At 40.1% G+C, this 16,082-nt stretch overlaps 1 protein-coding gene across 14 annotated transcripts in view; it reads right to left on the bottom strand.

The window, feature by feature from the left end:
• The window catches only part of LOC111188855 (NACHT, LRR and PYD domains-containing protein 12-like), an 859,751-nt gene that overhangs the window by 65,076 nt on the left and 778,593 nt on the right, over positions 1-16,082 (bottom strand). For 11 of the 14 annotated variants that reach the window (XM_049472886.1, XM_049472880.1, XM_049472882.1 and 8 more), the window contains 2 exons: positions 12,811-12,984; positions 10,864-11,037 (listed from right to left, as the gene is read on the bottom strand). In XM_049472886.1, the coding sequence (XP_049328843.1) occupies positions 10,864-11,037; positions 12,811-12,984 (348 nt within the window). The remainder of the gene's footprint in view (positions 1-10,863; positions 11,038-12,810; positions 12,985-16,082) is intronic. The other 3 variants (XM_049472890.1, XM_049472891.1, XM_049472889.1) reach the window with 3 other exon arrangements.

Raw genomic sequence — 16,082 nt, forward strand, 5'->3', positions numbered from 1 at the left:
TAAACGGCTGAGATGGAGGAGTATTTTAGTTTTTTTCTCTTGGGAGCCGATTCCATGTATGTTCCATGTAATAAATTTTAATCATTGCATGTTGGAGTGTTGTTGGGTGTCAGATAGTTTGTAGATGATAGTGTGGTGATGTTCATGTTTCTGTTGAGGCAGATGTAATTTTATCTCAGGTAAGAGATAGAGAGAAAGATTAGTGTAGGCATGAACAGGGTAGTGCGGTGTTGTTTTCCTGTTTTATGCATAAAGAAAAGTGCAGTGTAGACGAGTGCGATGTAGTGATGGATAGTTATAAATACATATTGAGGCAGTATTCTTATGTAAATTATTTGTATATATTTTTACATGTATATTTTATTTACATGTATATTCTTATTAAAGTATATGTCCTTGTCTAGATAGATAGATAACTTTTATTCTTCTTTTCCTCCTTCTCTTTTCTTTCCCCTCTTTATTCCTTTAAGGTTACCGGCAATTAATTTTTGTTAGTTGGAGAAAAGAGAGCTGGTAATCAGTGTGGAGCGCAGTCAGGTAAACAGCTGTGGTGCGTCTCCATTAATGAGCACCCAACCGGCATCAGTACAGCCAGGGCGTGATTTCCTTATCTCTGTACAGCTGAACATTCACATAGAGTTTATCGATGGAGAGAACTGCCCTTTTTACATTTTGTATGAGCTGTTTTCTTATGGTGAGTAGTTTTTTCCGTCTGTCAAGTATTTCTCGGTGGTGCTGGTTAATGTCGTAGTTTGTTTCTTTCAGTTCTTTCCTTTGCTGAATATTGTTTGTGTTTATAGTGTTCCACTTTTGCTACAATGGGTCTGGGGTGTTTGTATTGTGAGTTTATTCCCCCCATGTGCTGCACGCGGTGAAAAGTTATGGTGTTGGTGTTTCAGGTGGGTGGGTTTTTTAGTTTGGAGATTATGAACTCTGTGACCAGTTTTTCCAGGTTTTCAGGGATCCCCAAAAAAACACAACATTGTCCCTCATACTGTGGGCTTGTAAGTCGAGTATTGTCCGTTTCATTTCCTTGATAACAGATGAGAGTTGGTTTGTGATGGTGTTTATATTGTCCTGTAGCGTTTTGTTCTCCTTTGCCAGAGACGTGACCTGCTCCTGACTGAACTCCAGGCTTTCACGCAGCACCTGGAACTCTTTATGCAGGATCTCCACTAGTGAGATCCACGTATCCAGAGTAGTGAGCTTGGAGTCAATGGAGATTAGGATTTCACGAACCTCTGTGTGGGACAGGGGCTCCTGTCCCTCCGAGTCTCCAGGTGAGCTGGGAGGACGTGGTCTTTTAAAGGTAGGAGTTGACATTTGTTTTTTATTATAAGTCACAACAATAGACAAACACATTTTGCTTGAACTAACACTACACAAAAAAGTATATGTTTGGATGGTTTTATTGAACACAACATGTTAACATTAACAGTGCAGGGTCGAAAAACTATGTGAACCTTTGAATTTAATGACTGGTTGACCCTCCTTTTCTTCCGTTGAAGCCGTTCAATTGTTGATTTACTTCTATGTTTTTGGTTTAAAATCATCAGCCCGGGGGGCGAATAAAGCATGATTGATTCAAACATGATTAAAACAAATAGAAGTAACATTTAAAAACATGTAAAAGAACAACAAGGAATTGGAAATAAAAAATAAAACAGAATAAAAGTGGGCGGAGCTGCAGTGTTTTAAGCTAAGCTGAAGGCCTGATCAAACATGTAGGTTTTCAGTCTGGATTTAAAAGTGTTTATTGTTGGTGCTCTTCTAATGCTCTCTGTTAACTGGTTCCATTTAAGAGCAGCGTAGTAGCTAAACGCTGCCTCTCCATGTTTAGTTTTTACTTTAGGAAGCTCTAACTGACCAGTTCCTGATGATCTGAGAGTTCTGCTCGGCTCATACTGCTGGAGAACATCAGATAAATATGCTGGTTCTGCACCATTAAGACATTTATAGACCAGTAACAGAACCTTAAAGTCATTTATGTAACATACTGGTATCCAGAGTAGGGATTTAAGGATGGGGGTGATGTGCTCCCTTCTTTTACTCCTAGTCAGAACTCTGGCTGCTGAATTCTGAATCAGCTGAAGCTGTTTGATGGTCTTTTTTGGGAGTTCAGTTAGGAGTCCATTACAGTAATCAATCCTACTAGAAATAAAGGCGTGGATGAGTTTCTCCAGGTCTGCTGTAGACAGAAAATCTCTGATCTTATTTATGTTCTTGAGGTGATAAAATGCTGATTTGGTGACGGCTTTGACATGACTGTTAAAAGTGAGATCAGAGTCCATTTGTACACCAAGATTACGCACTAGTTCTTTAGATTTTAGGCTTTTTGAATTCAGATAGGCAGCTAGTCTGTGCCTCTCATTACTATTCCCAAATAAAATAATCTCTGTTTTATCTTTATTCAACTGCAGAAAGTTCTGTCCCATCCATTTATTTATCTGCTCAAGGCATTTACACAGTGAGTCAATGGGACCATAGTTGTTTGGGCAGAGGACCATGTAGATCTGAGTGTCATCTGCATAGCTGTGGCAAGATATCCCATAATCACGCATGATTTCACCCAGAGGAATCATATATAAATTAAAAAAGAGTGGCCCAAGAATTGAACCCTGGGGTACACCACAAGTCACTTGCACAGTCTCAGAAATATTATTTTCCATTTCCACAATGTATTTCCTTCCTTGAAGGTATTTTAGGACAGTTCCAGAAATTACAACCCGGTTCTCAAGTCTATCTATGAGAATGTTGTGGTCAATGGTGTCAAAGGCAGCACTGAGATCAAGTAGTAGTAGAATAGACATTTTTCCTGAGTCTGTGTTTAAGCGAATGTCATTGATAACCTTAATTAGCACAGTCTCAGTACTATGATTGGGCCGGAAACCTGACTGAAATTGGTCTAGACAGTTATTCATGGACAGAAAGTGCATAACTTGCTTGACGACAATTTTTTCCATAATTTTTTCCAATGAATGGTAGATTAGAGATTGACCTGTAATTGTTTAATAAATTTGTATCTAAATTTTTCTTTTTTAAGAGAGGCTTCACAACGGCTGTTTTTAATGCATTTGGAAAAACACCCAACATGAGTGAGGTACTTACTATTTGAAGAATGTCCGCTGATATTGAGTAAAAGACATTCTTAAAAAACTTGGTTGGTAATGTATCAAGACTGCAAGTGGATGATTTGAGGTGACTCACTGTATCAATTAAAACTTCTTCATTAATAGTGCTAAATTGGGACATTTTGACTATGATGCTTTTGCATGGTTTTGGAGAGCACATGGGCTCATCGGTGGATATAGGTGTACTGATGGCTTGTCTGATATTGTGTATTTTAGTATTAACATTTTTTTGCAAACTCATTACATCTCTCAGTTGAAACTAGCTCAGAGGTCATATATGTAGGTGAGTTAGTTAGTCTGTCAACCACAGTGAAAAGAACTTTGCTATTGTTAATATTATTGTTGATAATGCTGGAGAAGTAGGATTGTCTAGATGTGCACATTATTTTATTGTAATCACGCAGTCTATCTTTAAAAATTCTTTGTGAATGTGAAGCTTGGTTTTTCGCCATCTGCGCTCAGCCTTTCTGCATTCTCTCTTTTGGAGCTGAACTGCAGCATCATTTCTCCATGGAGCTTTCTGCTTGCATGGCATGGTTTTAACTCTAACTGGTGCAATCTCATCTAAAACTCTAGCAGTTTTTGAGTTAAAACTATCCAGCAGAGTATCTACAGAGTCTCATGGTTTGCATGGTGCAGAGCACACTCTGCTCACAAAAAGTTCAGCTGTCATGTCATTTATCTGCCTTTTCTTGTACCTAATCTTTCTGGCTTCACTGAATTCAGCGCGAGGCTACAAACAATATAAAACTCAGTTCAGTTAAATAAAAACAAGTAAGGACCTGTAAGTTCATCAAATATTGTCAAATATAAAGGAGAGGTTGAGGTTTTGATGAGCTGTTTTCATGATTTGAAACTGAAACTAACTGGAACTTTTATTATTCTGCGCAGAAAGCCTGTGATTGTGTTTAATGAGTTTATATTTTATATTATTTACTTTTTATTCATTTTAATTATTTTAATTATTTTATTAATCAAATTATATATATATATATATATATTATATATATATATATATATATATATATATATATATATATATATATTCCCCATGATTCTCATGTTCTTAGTTTATTGAAATAAATTTGATAATCTCTTATCATTCTTATCATTTTACTTTACTTTCACTGCTATTATTATTTTCTTCATAAGATATAAATTCTTTACTTTTTATGTCAATTTTTATGATGTTTATAAAATTTCCTATTTTTCCTTGTATATATTTTATTCGTCTATAGTAAATGTCAGTTTTTATTTCTATTTTTTAAAATATTTTTAATCCCTTTTAAACTGTAAATGAGGGTCCCCCTCCGATGTAAATAATCGATTGCTTGATTAATATTCAGTGTTGCAAACCCAGTTTTTATATAAACAATAAACAGAATAAAGAATAAAATAACTTTACTCTTGCCTAAGCTGCTGGTTTATGCGCTGTTAAAATAGGAACGAACAGAAGTCAGCGTGCAGCTGTGTCTTAAAGGGGATGGATACTGACACACTGATTGGTTTATTTCACGTTACGCCCAAAATGAATAATTAAGGGAATTAAAACACACCCTTTTGCGCCGTTGGAGCTGCGCAACAATACCAAAGACACAGGACACGCCCCTAAATCTAGCTGCGCAGAGCGCAATTACCAAGTGTGCTATAGATCGTTAAAATAGGGCTCATAGAGTTCTCTGGCATAATTATCCTTGGGAATATCAATGTGAATGTTAAATCACCAGCAACAATAAAATGATCAAATTCAGTAGAAATAAAAGACAGCATATCTGTAAAATCATCAATAAAATCAGCATTGTACCTTGGAGGCCTGTAGACAATTACTAGTAATATTCTTGGTGCCCCTTTTAAAACTGCACCTAAATATTCAAAAGATGTGAAGTCTCCAAGTGATAACTGCTTGCATTGGAATGTATCATTAAACAGCATAGCTACACCCCCACCTTTCTTGCCGGTACGTGAGACATTTAAAAAGTTAAAGTTTGGTGGATCCGACTCAATTAATACACTTTCAGCACTACAAGAATTTAACCATGTCTCTGTTAAAAACAGGAAATCAAGCCCATAATTTGTAATAAAAACATTAATTAGATAAGACTTGTTTGTAAGAGATCTGATATTTAGCAGAGCTAATTTAATACCCTGTGCGTTTTGTTCCAAAGACTGTGGGTTACACTTTACATACTGCAGGTTGGATATATTCACATTATCTGACCTATACTCTCTGTTCTTTCTGCTTCTGATAAGAACTGGAATGGGGGAGATAACTGGCACACAGGGTCCGTACTTGTTTTGAAAACATGTACTGCTGACATCACCATTGTAGCAGCACGGACCCAAAAGAAATCAGTTTGCTGGATTACTTGTGGCGGCCTCTTCCCTTATGGTGGAGGGAGGTGGAGGAAGACAGTCTGGTGGCGCTGATTTCCTAAATAAGACAAGGGCACACTAGCAGGGCTAGCAGGAACTTCAAGCTACACCAGACTGCTCTTTTACTTTTTTACTTTACTTTCACTTCAGATACGCTGTAGCAGCAACAGCAAACGCGCTTTTCAGCGCGCTTTTTCGGACAAGGTTGGGCGATTCTCACTTGAGCAGGGCATGGCAAACCCCCTCTTTCACACTTCTCTTTGTGCGGACCTCGGGGGCGTTACTCACGGCTTTAAAAGACAGTCTGGTGGCGCTGATTTCCTATATCGCCCACAGCTGTGCGCAATCTAGAATCCTATTTCGTCACTCACACTCGCCGAGGCGCCGAGTCCTCTCGTGTGAAGACCAACGCGGGTAAAGACCTGCGAGTCTACCTGCGCGAGTCCACCGAGCAAGGACACTGACAAGGCAGCCCGTCCTACTGCCTCCTAAAATGTGCTCCCAACACATCTCAGTTATTTCCAGCACGCACAGAAGGCGTAAAAACAGAAACAGGCGCCAGGATCATACTAACCTGCGTCCACTAAAACAAACCACGCCCACTACTACCTCATTCTCTGTTGGGCTACGGAACTGCCAGTCGGCTGTTAATAAAGCAGACTTTATCGCCTCTTATGCGAATCATCAGTCATTACAACTGCTGGCACTGACTGAAACTTGGATCAAACCTGAAAATACTGCTACTCCGGCGGCTCTTTCCAATTATTATTCCTTCTCCCACACTTCTCGTCTCTCTGGACGAGGAGGTGGAACGGGCCTATTAATCGCTAATGGCTTAAAACATACTCCACTATTACCGGCAAACACATTCAATACATTTGAGTATCATGCCACACTGGTTAATACTCCAGCAAAACTTGCCATTATTGTTCTCTACCTTCCTCCTGGACAAATGGGCGAATTCACGCATGAACTTGACATGCTACTGTCTTCTATCCCTGAGCAAGATTGTCCCATGCTCATCCTAGGGGATATGAACATCCACCATGACAGTACCAGCTTCACAGACTTCCTATCCCTCATGCAGTCTTTCGAACTGGAGCAGGTCCCCAGCCTTCCAACACATAAAGCTGGAAACATCTAGACCTGATCTTCACTCGTAACTGTGACAGCGACTCTCTAACTGTCACTCCTTTGCACGTCTCAGATCACTACTTTATGAAACTCAATGTTCATATTTCAAATAAACCCACAGCTACTCCTACTATGGTCTCGTTCCACCGAAATCTTCGAGATCTCTCAGCAGACCAGTACTCCTCACTGGTGACTGACAATATGCCTCCACCAGGCTCATTTTTTTATCACTCAATGTAAATGATGCCACTGACACTCTCTGCTCCACACTAAGCTCCTGTTTGGACAACCTCTGTCCTCTTACATCTCGAGCCATTAAACCAAGCAAACCGCAGCCATGGCTTAAAAATGACACACTCAGGGAACTACGCTCCAAACTCTGAGCTGCCGAAAGAAAATGGCAAAAAACCCAAAAACGAGCAGACCTAAAAAATTACCAACTGCTCCTGGCTTCTTTTTCAGCCAACCTCACTACTGCTAAAGCTGAATTTTATCACAATAAATTCTGCTCTCTCACAGACTCCCGGAAACTATTTGCTACATTTAAATCACTACTCAACCCTCCGCCTACAACTACAGACCGGTCTCACTGCTACCCTTTCTCTCTAAAACACTAGAAAGAGCAGTTCTAAATCAGGTCTCTGGCTTCCTCTTCCAGAATGACCTTCTGGACCAGAACCAATCTGGGTTCAAAAAAAGACACTCTACCGAGACGGCTCTGTTGTCTGTGACTGAAGCGTTGAAAACTGCCAGAGCTGCAGGTCAGTGCTCATTCTGCTGGACCTCTCGGCCGCATTTGACACAGTCAACCATGACTTCCTCCTAACTCTCAAACATGGGGATCGCAGACAATGTGCTGTCATGGTTCAGATCGTACCTCACTGGGCGCTCGTTCAAGGTGTCGTGGCAAGGACAGCTGTCCTCAGCCCGCTCCTTATCCACTGGGGTTCCACAAGGTTCGGTACTGGGACCCCTTCTCTTCTCCATATACACCACCTCTCTTGGTCAGGTTATCCGCTCACACGGATTTTCCTACCATTGCTTTGCTGATGACACCCAGCTATACCTGTCGTTCTCACCTGAAGATCACTCAATCTCTGCACGGATATCGCAGTGTCTCTCTGACATATCCTCATGGATGAAGGAGCATCACCTTCAATTAAATCTCTCAAAGACTGAACTTCTGGTTATACCAGCAAAACCATCTTTTCAACACAACTTCTCTATAAGTATCGACTCTCTCCACTCTCACCGACAAAGGTTGCTAGGAACCTGGGTGTTCTGGTTGATGACCAACTCTCCTTCATGCACCATGTGGCCTCAGTTGCTCGGTCCTCCCGCTTTGCGCTCTATAACATCCGAAAAATTAGACCATTCTTGACGCAACAGGCCACCCAACTCCTGGTGCAAGCGGTCGTCATCTCACGCCTCGACTACTGCAATGCCCTGCTAACTGGCCTCCCGGCCTGTGTAGTAAAACCACTCCAGATGATCCAGAACGCAGCAGCACGTCTGGTCTTCAACCAGCCAAAACGGGCACATGTCACCCCGCTGCTCATTGAGCTCCATTGGCTACCAGTTGATGCTCGCATCAAATTCAAAGCTCTTACAATCGCCTACAAGGTGATGACAGAACAGGCTCCTTTCTACCTGCACTCGCTCCTGAAGGCTTACGCTACCTCCCGGCCGCTGCGCTCCTCCAATGAACGTCGCCTCGCTTTACCAAACAAACATTCACACAAAGCAATCCAGACTGTTCTCATACAGAGTTCCCCAATGGTGGAACAAACTACCTTCCACTACCAGATCAGGAGAATCTCTCGCTATCTTTAAGAAACTCCTGAAGACAGAGCTCTTCAAAGAGCACTTACTCTCTTAATACCTCTAAGACACTAACTACTTCTAACCTCATTTCCTTCTTCCCCTCCTTCACTCCTCTATCCTATTACTGCCCTTTGACCTCCTTTTATCCCTATCCAAAGATGTTTTACCTTTAAACTTATTTTACATTGTACTTGACTATTGTAAGTCGCTTTGGACAAAAGCATCTGCCAAATTTAATGTAATGTAATGTAATGTAATGTAATGTAAAGGTGGGAGGGGCTCCTGCTGGTGAAGAAGTCGAGAGCGGAGCTGTCTGTCCGGTGGTTTAGGAGCTTGTCTTTTCTTTTTGGGTTGTGTGGGGGGGGGGGTTGTTTAATACTTCATGTTCATGTTCACTTCATTTTGGTCCCCTTTTCTAACTCCTTGATTGGGGAGTGTAGTGGTGGTGAGGATGGGGGTTGCTGGGTCCGTGAGGCAGTAGGTGACTGTGGGGGAGAAGTTGAGCTGATTTTTCGCTGTACCTGAGGACTCGCTGACAAAGAAAGCATCAGCCTTGTCCCTGCAGATACCAGCTTCTCCATGGTTGCTGGGAAGTTCAGGTGGGGTGATGATGGGGTGGAGATGGAGGATGGTGATGATGAGGTGGAGATGTTGTGGAGTGTTCATGCAGTTTCTGTGTGTCCGGCAGCTGATACAGAAGAACATGGCTCCCATCCATTAACTCCGCAGTCTCTGTGGGGGAAGGATGTTGTGTCTCTGTAGTGCAGACAGTGTCCTTGGGTGTTAAAGCTGACGTGTCTTCACCAGTGGGAACAGAGAAGTTGCACAGAGAAAAAATGATGTTCTGTGACAGGAATTTGACTCCCCTCTTGTTGGTGTGCAGTCCATCTCGCCTGAAAAACTCTCTCTTCCCAAAAAACAGATTGATATTGTCAATGAAGTTCAGTCCGTTTGACCTGCAGGTTTTCTGAAGCCAAATGTTTTAAAGCCAACAGCCAAGAGAACATATTGCAGCCCCTTGCAGGTAGAGGACCACTGATGAATGTCTGGATGTTGAACTTGCGCAGTGTGGTAAAAAGATCATTAAAGTCTCTTTTAACACCTCAGACTCCTCTTTCTTTGTATCGTTCTTTCCAACCTGTGCAATGATTCGTTTCACTGTTCTGTATTCAGCCAGTAGTGCTGGAAGCTTCTCATTCAGTTCAGAAACTGTGATGTTTGGCTCACATCGAACGATGAGTTTCTGATTATTTTTCATGCCATGAACAGAGTCATCCCCCAAAACAAGGGTGTCTGCTGAGCCCTGTGGCTCTCCTGGGGTGTTTTGAATGGCTGAATCTTCTGGTTCTTTCTGAATTATACTGGCTGGTATTTAAAAAGTCATTAAGGTCTTGCAGTGGCTCAAATCTGTTTTGCAAACTAAGTGACTGGAACTGATTTCCTCTGGCTCTGTGCTCTGATCTCCGAGCAATAGCTTTAGCATTATCATTAGCCAGATGTGCTATGTTAGCAGGAGTGGAGGATACTACAGAGCTGTATGTGGCATGCCGTTTGGGTTTAGCTCCAATGTGAACCCATTGCTGGTTTTGCCCATATCTTTCAGCTGTACTCACATTACGGATGTCCACATGATCTGCTGGTCCAGTTCTGTTCGTCTCCACTGCTCGCTGCTCCGTTAAAAACCTGTTGTCCGCTGGCAGCACTCCCACTCTCCGATGGTCCTCGAACAGTGCAGAAATGCCAGTCCTTAAACTCTGATAACAAGGACCGATTTTTTTTTTCCAAAACAGTCATTCTTTGTAGAAGATTGTAGCAGTTCTGGCAGCACTGGTGCTCTGAACCCACACAAGGAGGCATCTTGTAGATTTCTTCTTTAGCACTCTACAGAAACTTTTCTGATTCCTGTGCCTATGGCTCTACTATACTAAATGTCCAAAAGAAACTAAAAAAAAAATAAAATAAAAAACAAAATATGGTAGTGCTAGTGCTAATCTAAATAATGAGCTCAGACACTGTAGCTCGAAAATGTCTGAAAATAAAGAAAAGTATGAAAGATAGCAGAGATAGCAGAGCTAAGCAGAGAAGCGTCTGAATGGCACAGAAGCAGGAAGCAAAAGAACTCATAGTCAGAGCTCGCCTTTTTAGGAGTATTTAAACACCCGCTAATTAAGTGTCAACACCCATAAAAGTGGGAATAAAAAGTAATTTTTTGTTGTTTTTCTAAAAGAATGTTGCATTTGCTAAGCTGAAAAAAATAGAAAGTATATGGTAAAACAATGTTTTCACAACAAAAACACAGCAGTATCCCATTCCCTCCAAATTTATATTTTTCAAGAGATCATGTGTGTGTGTGTGTGTGTGAAGGTGAGATGCTTTGTTTGTTGTATTTTGATGATCTTACCCCAGTTTCTCCAGTTTACAGTGTGGCTTCTTCAGTCCAGCAGAGAGCAGCTTCACTCCTGAATCCTGCAGTTTATTATTACCCAGGTTCAGATCTCTCAGAGTTGAGGAGTTTGAGCTGAGAGCTGAGGCCAGATCTGCACAACTTTTATCTGATAGATTACACCCCCACAGCCTGAGAGAGAAATGATAATCCATTAGAAACACTGACATATAAACACACACCCCTTAGGAAGGAGGTGTATTAGTATATTTTTGAGATAATTATTATATTCTTTATTATGTATTATTATTATTCTTTTTCTTATTATTACTAGTCAGTGAATTAAAATAAGTGCAACTGTAGGTGTTGAAGTGACCTCTTTCCTTGCTTGATTACAAATAAAAAAATTGCCTATGTATAATAAAAAAAAAACAAATACGGATAAATCCTCCCTAACACATACACACACACAAATTTGCAAATACTGATTTCTTTATATAGATAGATAGATAGATAGATAGATAGATAGATAGATAGATAGATAGATAGATAGATAGATAGGTGCTGTCTTACTTTCATGCAGCATAGCACATAGTCTCTTAGTCACTTACTGTTAACCTTTCTGATTTTCAACTCTAGTACACTGTCCAGCAGACTCACTGGAACTAGAAAAACTAATCAGTTGTTTAAAAAATGATTATTTTAGATAGTGTAGACGGCCTATCCGAGCATGTATTAAAGTTTCAAGTTATTTAGCCAACTTACTTTGTTGTCAAACTCATGTTGAAAAGCGTTTTACTCTTGATAACAAGTAGCCAGCTGAATTAGGTTTGTTTGAATAATACACAATGGTTGGTAAGGAGAAACTGACCTGTTTATTTAGCAATTAATAAACTCAAAATAGACAAAATAATAAATAACAAACAGAAATGGCGACAGTAAACCAAGGCTTAAAAAGCCATAAGTGCAAATAATATTGTAAATTGTATAAAAAAAGCAAAACACACAAACTGAGTAGAAAATAGTCTATTAACAGCATCAGTACTCTTGACTGCTGTACTCATCAGTGCTCTTGAACAAGTGTAAACCAAAGCTTAAAAAAATCAGTGCAAATAATGTAAACTATTTAAAAGCAAAATGCCTTCTACTCCCCAATCTCCTCCACACTTTGCTGCTCCATCCCATCTACACACTCCCTTCAATTCCAACTGTTTGCCCTGCCTGCAGTCCGAGCATGATGGGGAGATTCTTTTTTTACAAAGACGAGCATTTCAGTATGCTCAGGTGTCAGCCTGCTCCTGTGTTAGTAATGTAACCATAATATAATAAATATTTTTTATAATCAATTAAAGCTAAATTATCAAAATAAGCTACGTTTCACACAGTTTTACCTTTTAGTTGCATATATAAGAAACATAACATGTTTCATAAACTTTATTTGCAAATAATTGTGAAATTTACCCATACCCACTAGTTGAGATGTGATACTACAATAAGCATAATGACACTAAAAACACAACAAGCAAACATCATAATGTTAAGAGAGAAAACTTTATTAAATTCAAAGAAAAAACTCTTCATAAAGGGAGCTAACGCTGCCTCCAGCCGGTCTGACCGGAGTTCATCTTTCCCGGCCCGGGGAGATGCTATGCTTGTTTGCTGAAGGTGTGCTGAAAAATGCGGACCGGATTTTACTCTCACTGGCGAAAACACAGCAAAAACTGGAATGGATTATCTAAATGAGTGCGCTGGAAAACCCGGATCGGACTGTGAAAAAAACTGGATCGGCATTTTCTTGTGCCTTCCGATCCGATACCGATACGCATTTTTTGCAAATATCGGCGGCCTGATCTGGACCGAGCACACCTGCTTAATTTAATTTGCATAAGAGATCATGTTTGTGTGTGTGTGTGTGTGTGTGTGTGTGAAGGTGAGATGCTGTTTGTTGTATTTTGATGATCTTACCACAGTGTCTCCAGTTTACAGTGTGGATTCTTCAGTCCAGCAGAGAGCAGCTTCACTCCTGAATCCTGCAGTTTATTACCACTCAGGTTCAGTTCTCTCAGTGTTGAGGAGTTTGAGCTGAGACCTGAGGCCAGATCTGCACAGCTTTTATCTGATAGATTACACCCAGCCAGACTGAGAGAGAAATGATAATCCATTAGAAACACTGACATATAAACACACACCCCTTAGGAAGGAGGTGTATTAGTATATTTTATACACTATTATTTTTTTTCTTATTCTCATTACTCAGTGAACAATTTTTTCTTGCTTGATTACAAATTAAAAATCTGCCTATGTATAAAAAAACAAATACAGAATATAGCCGCAAGCGGCAATCATCGGGTTCAAGCACCAACTTGCACAATGGTGCCTACTGGAGCATTGAATGGTGATGTGTAAGTAGGTCTAATATGATTGGAGATGCCCTGTCACATTTAGAAATTATCAAGTTTTTCACCTGTTATTAATGTTGAGCAGAGGCCTTTCAACCTGATCAGTGCTTAAATTCACATGTAAATCTAGTGAACTTTGTAGGATATTCATTAAGTGAGTTAGAACTAGTCAAAAGGTGTCTACATGTTATTGGTATTGATCAGGTGGCTTCAACCAGAATGTTCACAAAGTGGTATTCAGATTGACCTTTGAACCTTTGCAGAACAAGCTGAAATGTTTGACCAAACAAGTTTAAATTAACACAAAGGAGTGAATGTTCTGATATGACATGTAATTACGAAGTTATTATAAATCTAGTTCTGAATTAAATGGCGCTTCATCAAGCACCAACTAGCACAATGGTGCCTACTAGAGCATAGGATGGTGATGTGTAAGAAGGTCTAACACAATTGGAGACATTCTGTCACATTTAGAAATGATCAAAAGTCTTTCACCTGTTATTAATGTTGAGAAGAGGCACAAAGGAGTGAATGTTCTGATATGACATGTAATGTCAAGTTATTCTTAATCTAGTTCTGTATTAAATGGCGCTTCATCAGAGTGATATTGTACAGAGGTCTTTAACATTGTGAGATTACAGCAAATACTGCAGAGTTACAGCAATTTAGGTTAGAAATTCCAAGGACGCACAGATTGCTTGATGCCTGGAGAGTATTGTATGTGAAATTTTCACAAATGTTTTTAATGAACATTTACCTAGAGACTCTGCAGTGTGCAGCAAGACTGAAATGGAGGTGAGAGGCCAAATATCCAGAGAGTAGTTTCAATATAGCTATTTTCAAACAATTAGCAATTATGAATGAACAAAGCACTTTTTAAACATAGTTGTATTGAGAAATTTGTCAGAGCCACTGTACTAAATATGGCAAAAACAATTAGATGTCAAAATAGTACAGCATGATTGACATATACTCGTTTTTTTGGAACAGCGCCCCCCAGTGGGCGGATTGTTTCAGCACTTTGCAGGTCACTACAGTGTCTCCACCTGAACATAACTGCCAAATATCATCCAGATTGGGCAACATTCAGCCTGCCAAAATGTCTGCTGAATGCTGATTGGCTGATGGTGTTCAGCCATGTTGATTGATTAAGTTGCACTTTGAACATCCTTTAGAGGCTGTATGATAGATTCTGCATGCAAAGTTTCAACTTGCTAGGTTGCACGGTTGCTGAGAAACAGTGCTCCAAATTTACCTCTTGAAGTGAATGGGGCATATATCCGGAAGGACTAATTTGCATATGGCGGCCATATTGTTTACATATTTCAACTTTTTCTTAATGAATATTGAAGCGCATGCTCTCACGAGTGATTTGATACCAAACATGCCAGGATTGGTCAAAATTCCTAGGACTAGTTTGCAAAAGTAGGTTTTGCATATTATGCAAATTAGCAAAAAATCTATATAGACGGAAGTGCATGGTCCAAATTGGAAAGTTGTTGGTATTGACCCAAGGAATCCATCAAAAAAAGAATTTTGAATGTAGGTCTTATGGTTTTTGAGTTATTGAGAAAATTGTGAAAAATGAATTTCCTTGTTTATAGCGCCACCACTTGACCAATCGGTGCCATTTTTGTTGTCCACCGAGATGCACTGATCCTACATCTACCTACCAAGTTTCATTTCTCTATGACTTACGGTTTAGGCTGCACAACTGTTTTTTCAGGAGAAAAAGAATAATAATAAATATAGCCGCAAGCGGCGATTTACGGGGTTCGAGCGTTACAGGCAAAGAGACCTCTGGAGGCCAGTTAGGCTTAAAACATGTTGCCGGTTGGCCGGCATCGCCAAACTGGATGAGGATGACCAGCATGACCGTGAAGACCAAGCTAGATTACCAGCATGACTAATCTGGATGACAAACTTGTTGACCATATTGACCAAGCTGGAAGACCATAATGACCAAACTGGATGACCAGCATGGCAAAGGTGGTTGGCCAGTATGACCAAGCTGGAAGACCACCATTACTATGAGGACAAAGCTGAATGACCAGCAGGACCATAATGACCAATGTGAATGGCCAGCATAACCAAGCTGGGTGACCAGCGTGACCATAAAGACCATAATGGCAATGCTAGATGAGTGGTGTGAGTAAACTAGTTGAAAAGCATTGATAAATTGAGCTGTAGTGTTCATCAGGTTTTATGTGGTGTCTTACTGCACTCTAGTGGGCATTTGGTGAAACAAATTCAGTTCTTAAATTGAAAAAACACAAGGCATAAAAAGGGCATATAAATAACCCGTATATAGTATATAAGTTTATATAACATTCCGCCTGTTAAAAGCTTGCTGGAATGTGATTGGCTAATAGTGACCACAAAAGTGTCCATATCAATTTGTACCATTAGTGCATGGGCCATAGATGATAATTGGCAAGGATGACCTTGATAGCTTGTATGGTTCTAGAGAAACAGCTATCGAGCATTGGCCCCGCCCCCTGGGGGGGTGTATGTCTACTTAAACTGACAGGGTATCTGAGAATCATGTAATGATCAAAGGACTGAAGTGGTATTAGTGTCAGGTTAAGCATTCAAAAGTTATAAGTGTTAAAGACATTTTACTGCACCATGGTAGAACTCATTTGCATATGGAGGCCATATTGTTTATAAATGTAAAGATTTTTTTAATAATTATTGAGGAGTAAGCTCTGCTGAACTGTTTGACACCAAACATGTCATGATTGGTCAAGGATCCAAGGACAAGATCTCAAAAGTAGGTTTTGCATATTATGCAAATTAAAAAAAAAAATAAGTGTGTGGAGCATAAACAAGAATGAC

This window comes from Astyanax mexicanus, unplaced genomic scaffold (genome assembly GCF_023375975.1).
Source record: "Astyanax mexicanus isolate ESR-SI-001 unplaced genomic scaffold, AstMex3_surface scaffold_31, whole genome shotgun sequence".
In the NCBI taxonomy this organism is placed as follows: Eukaryota; Metazoa; Chordata; class Actinopteri; order Characiformes; family Acestrorhamphidae; genus Astyanax; species Astyanax mexicanus.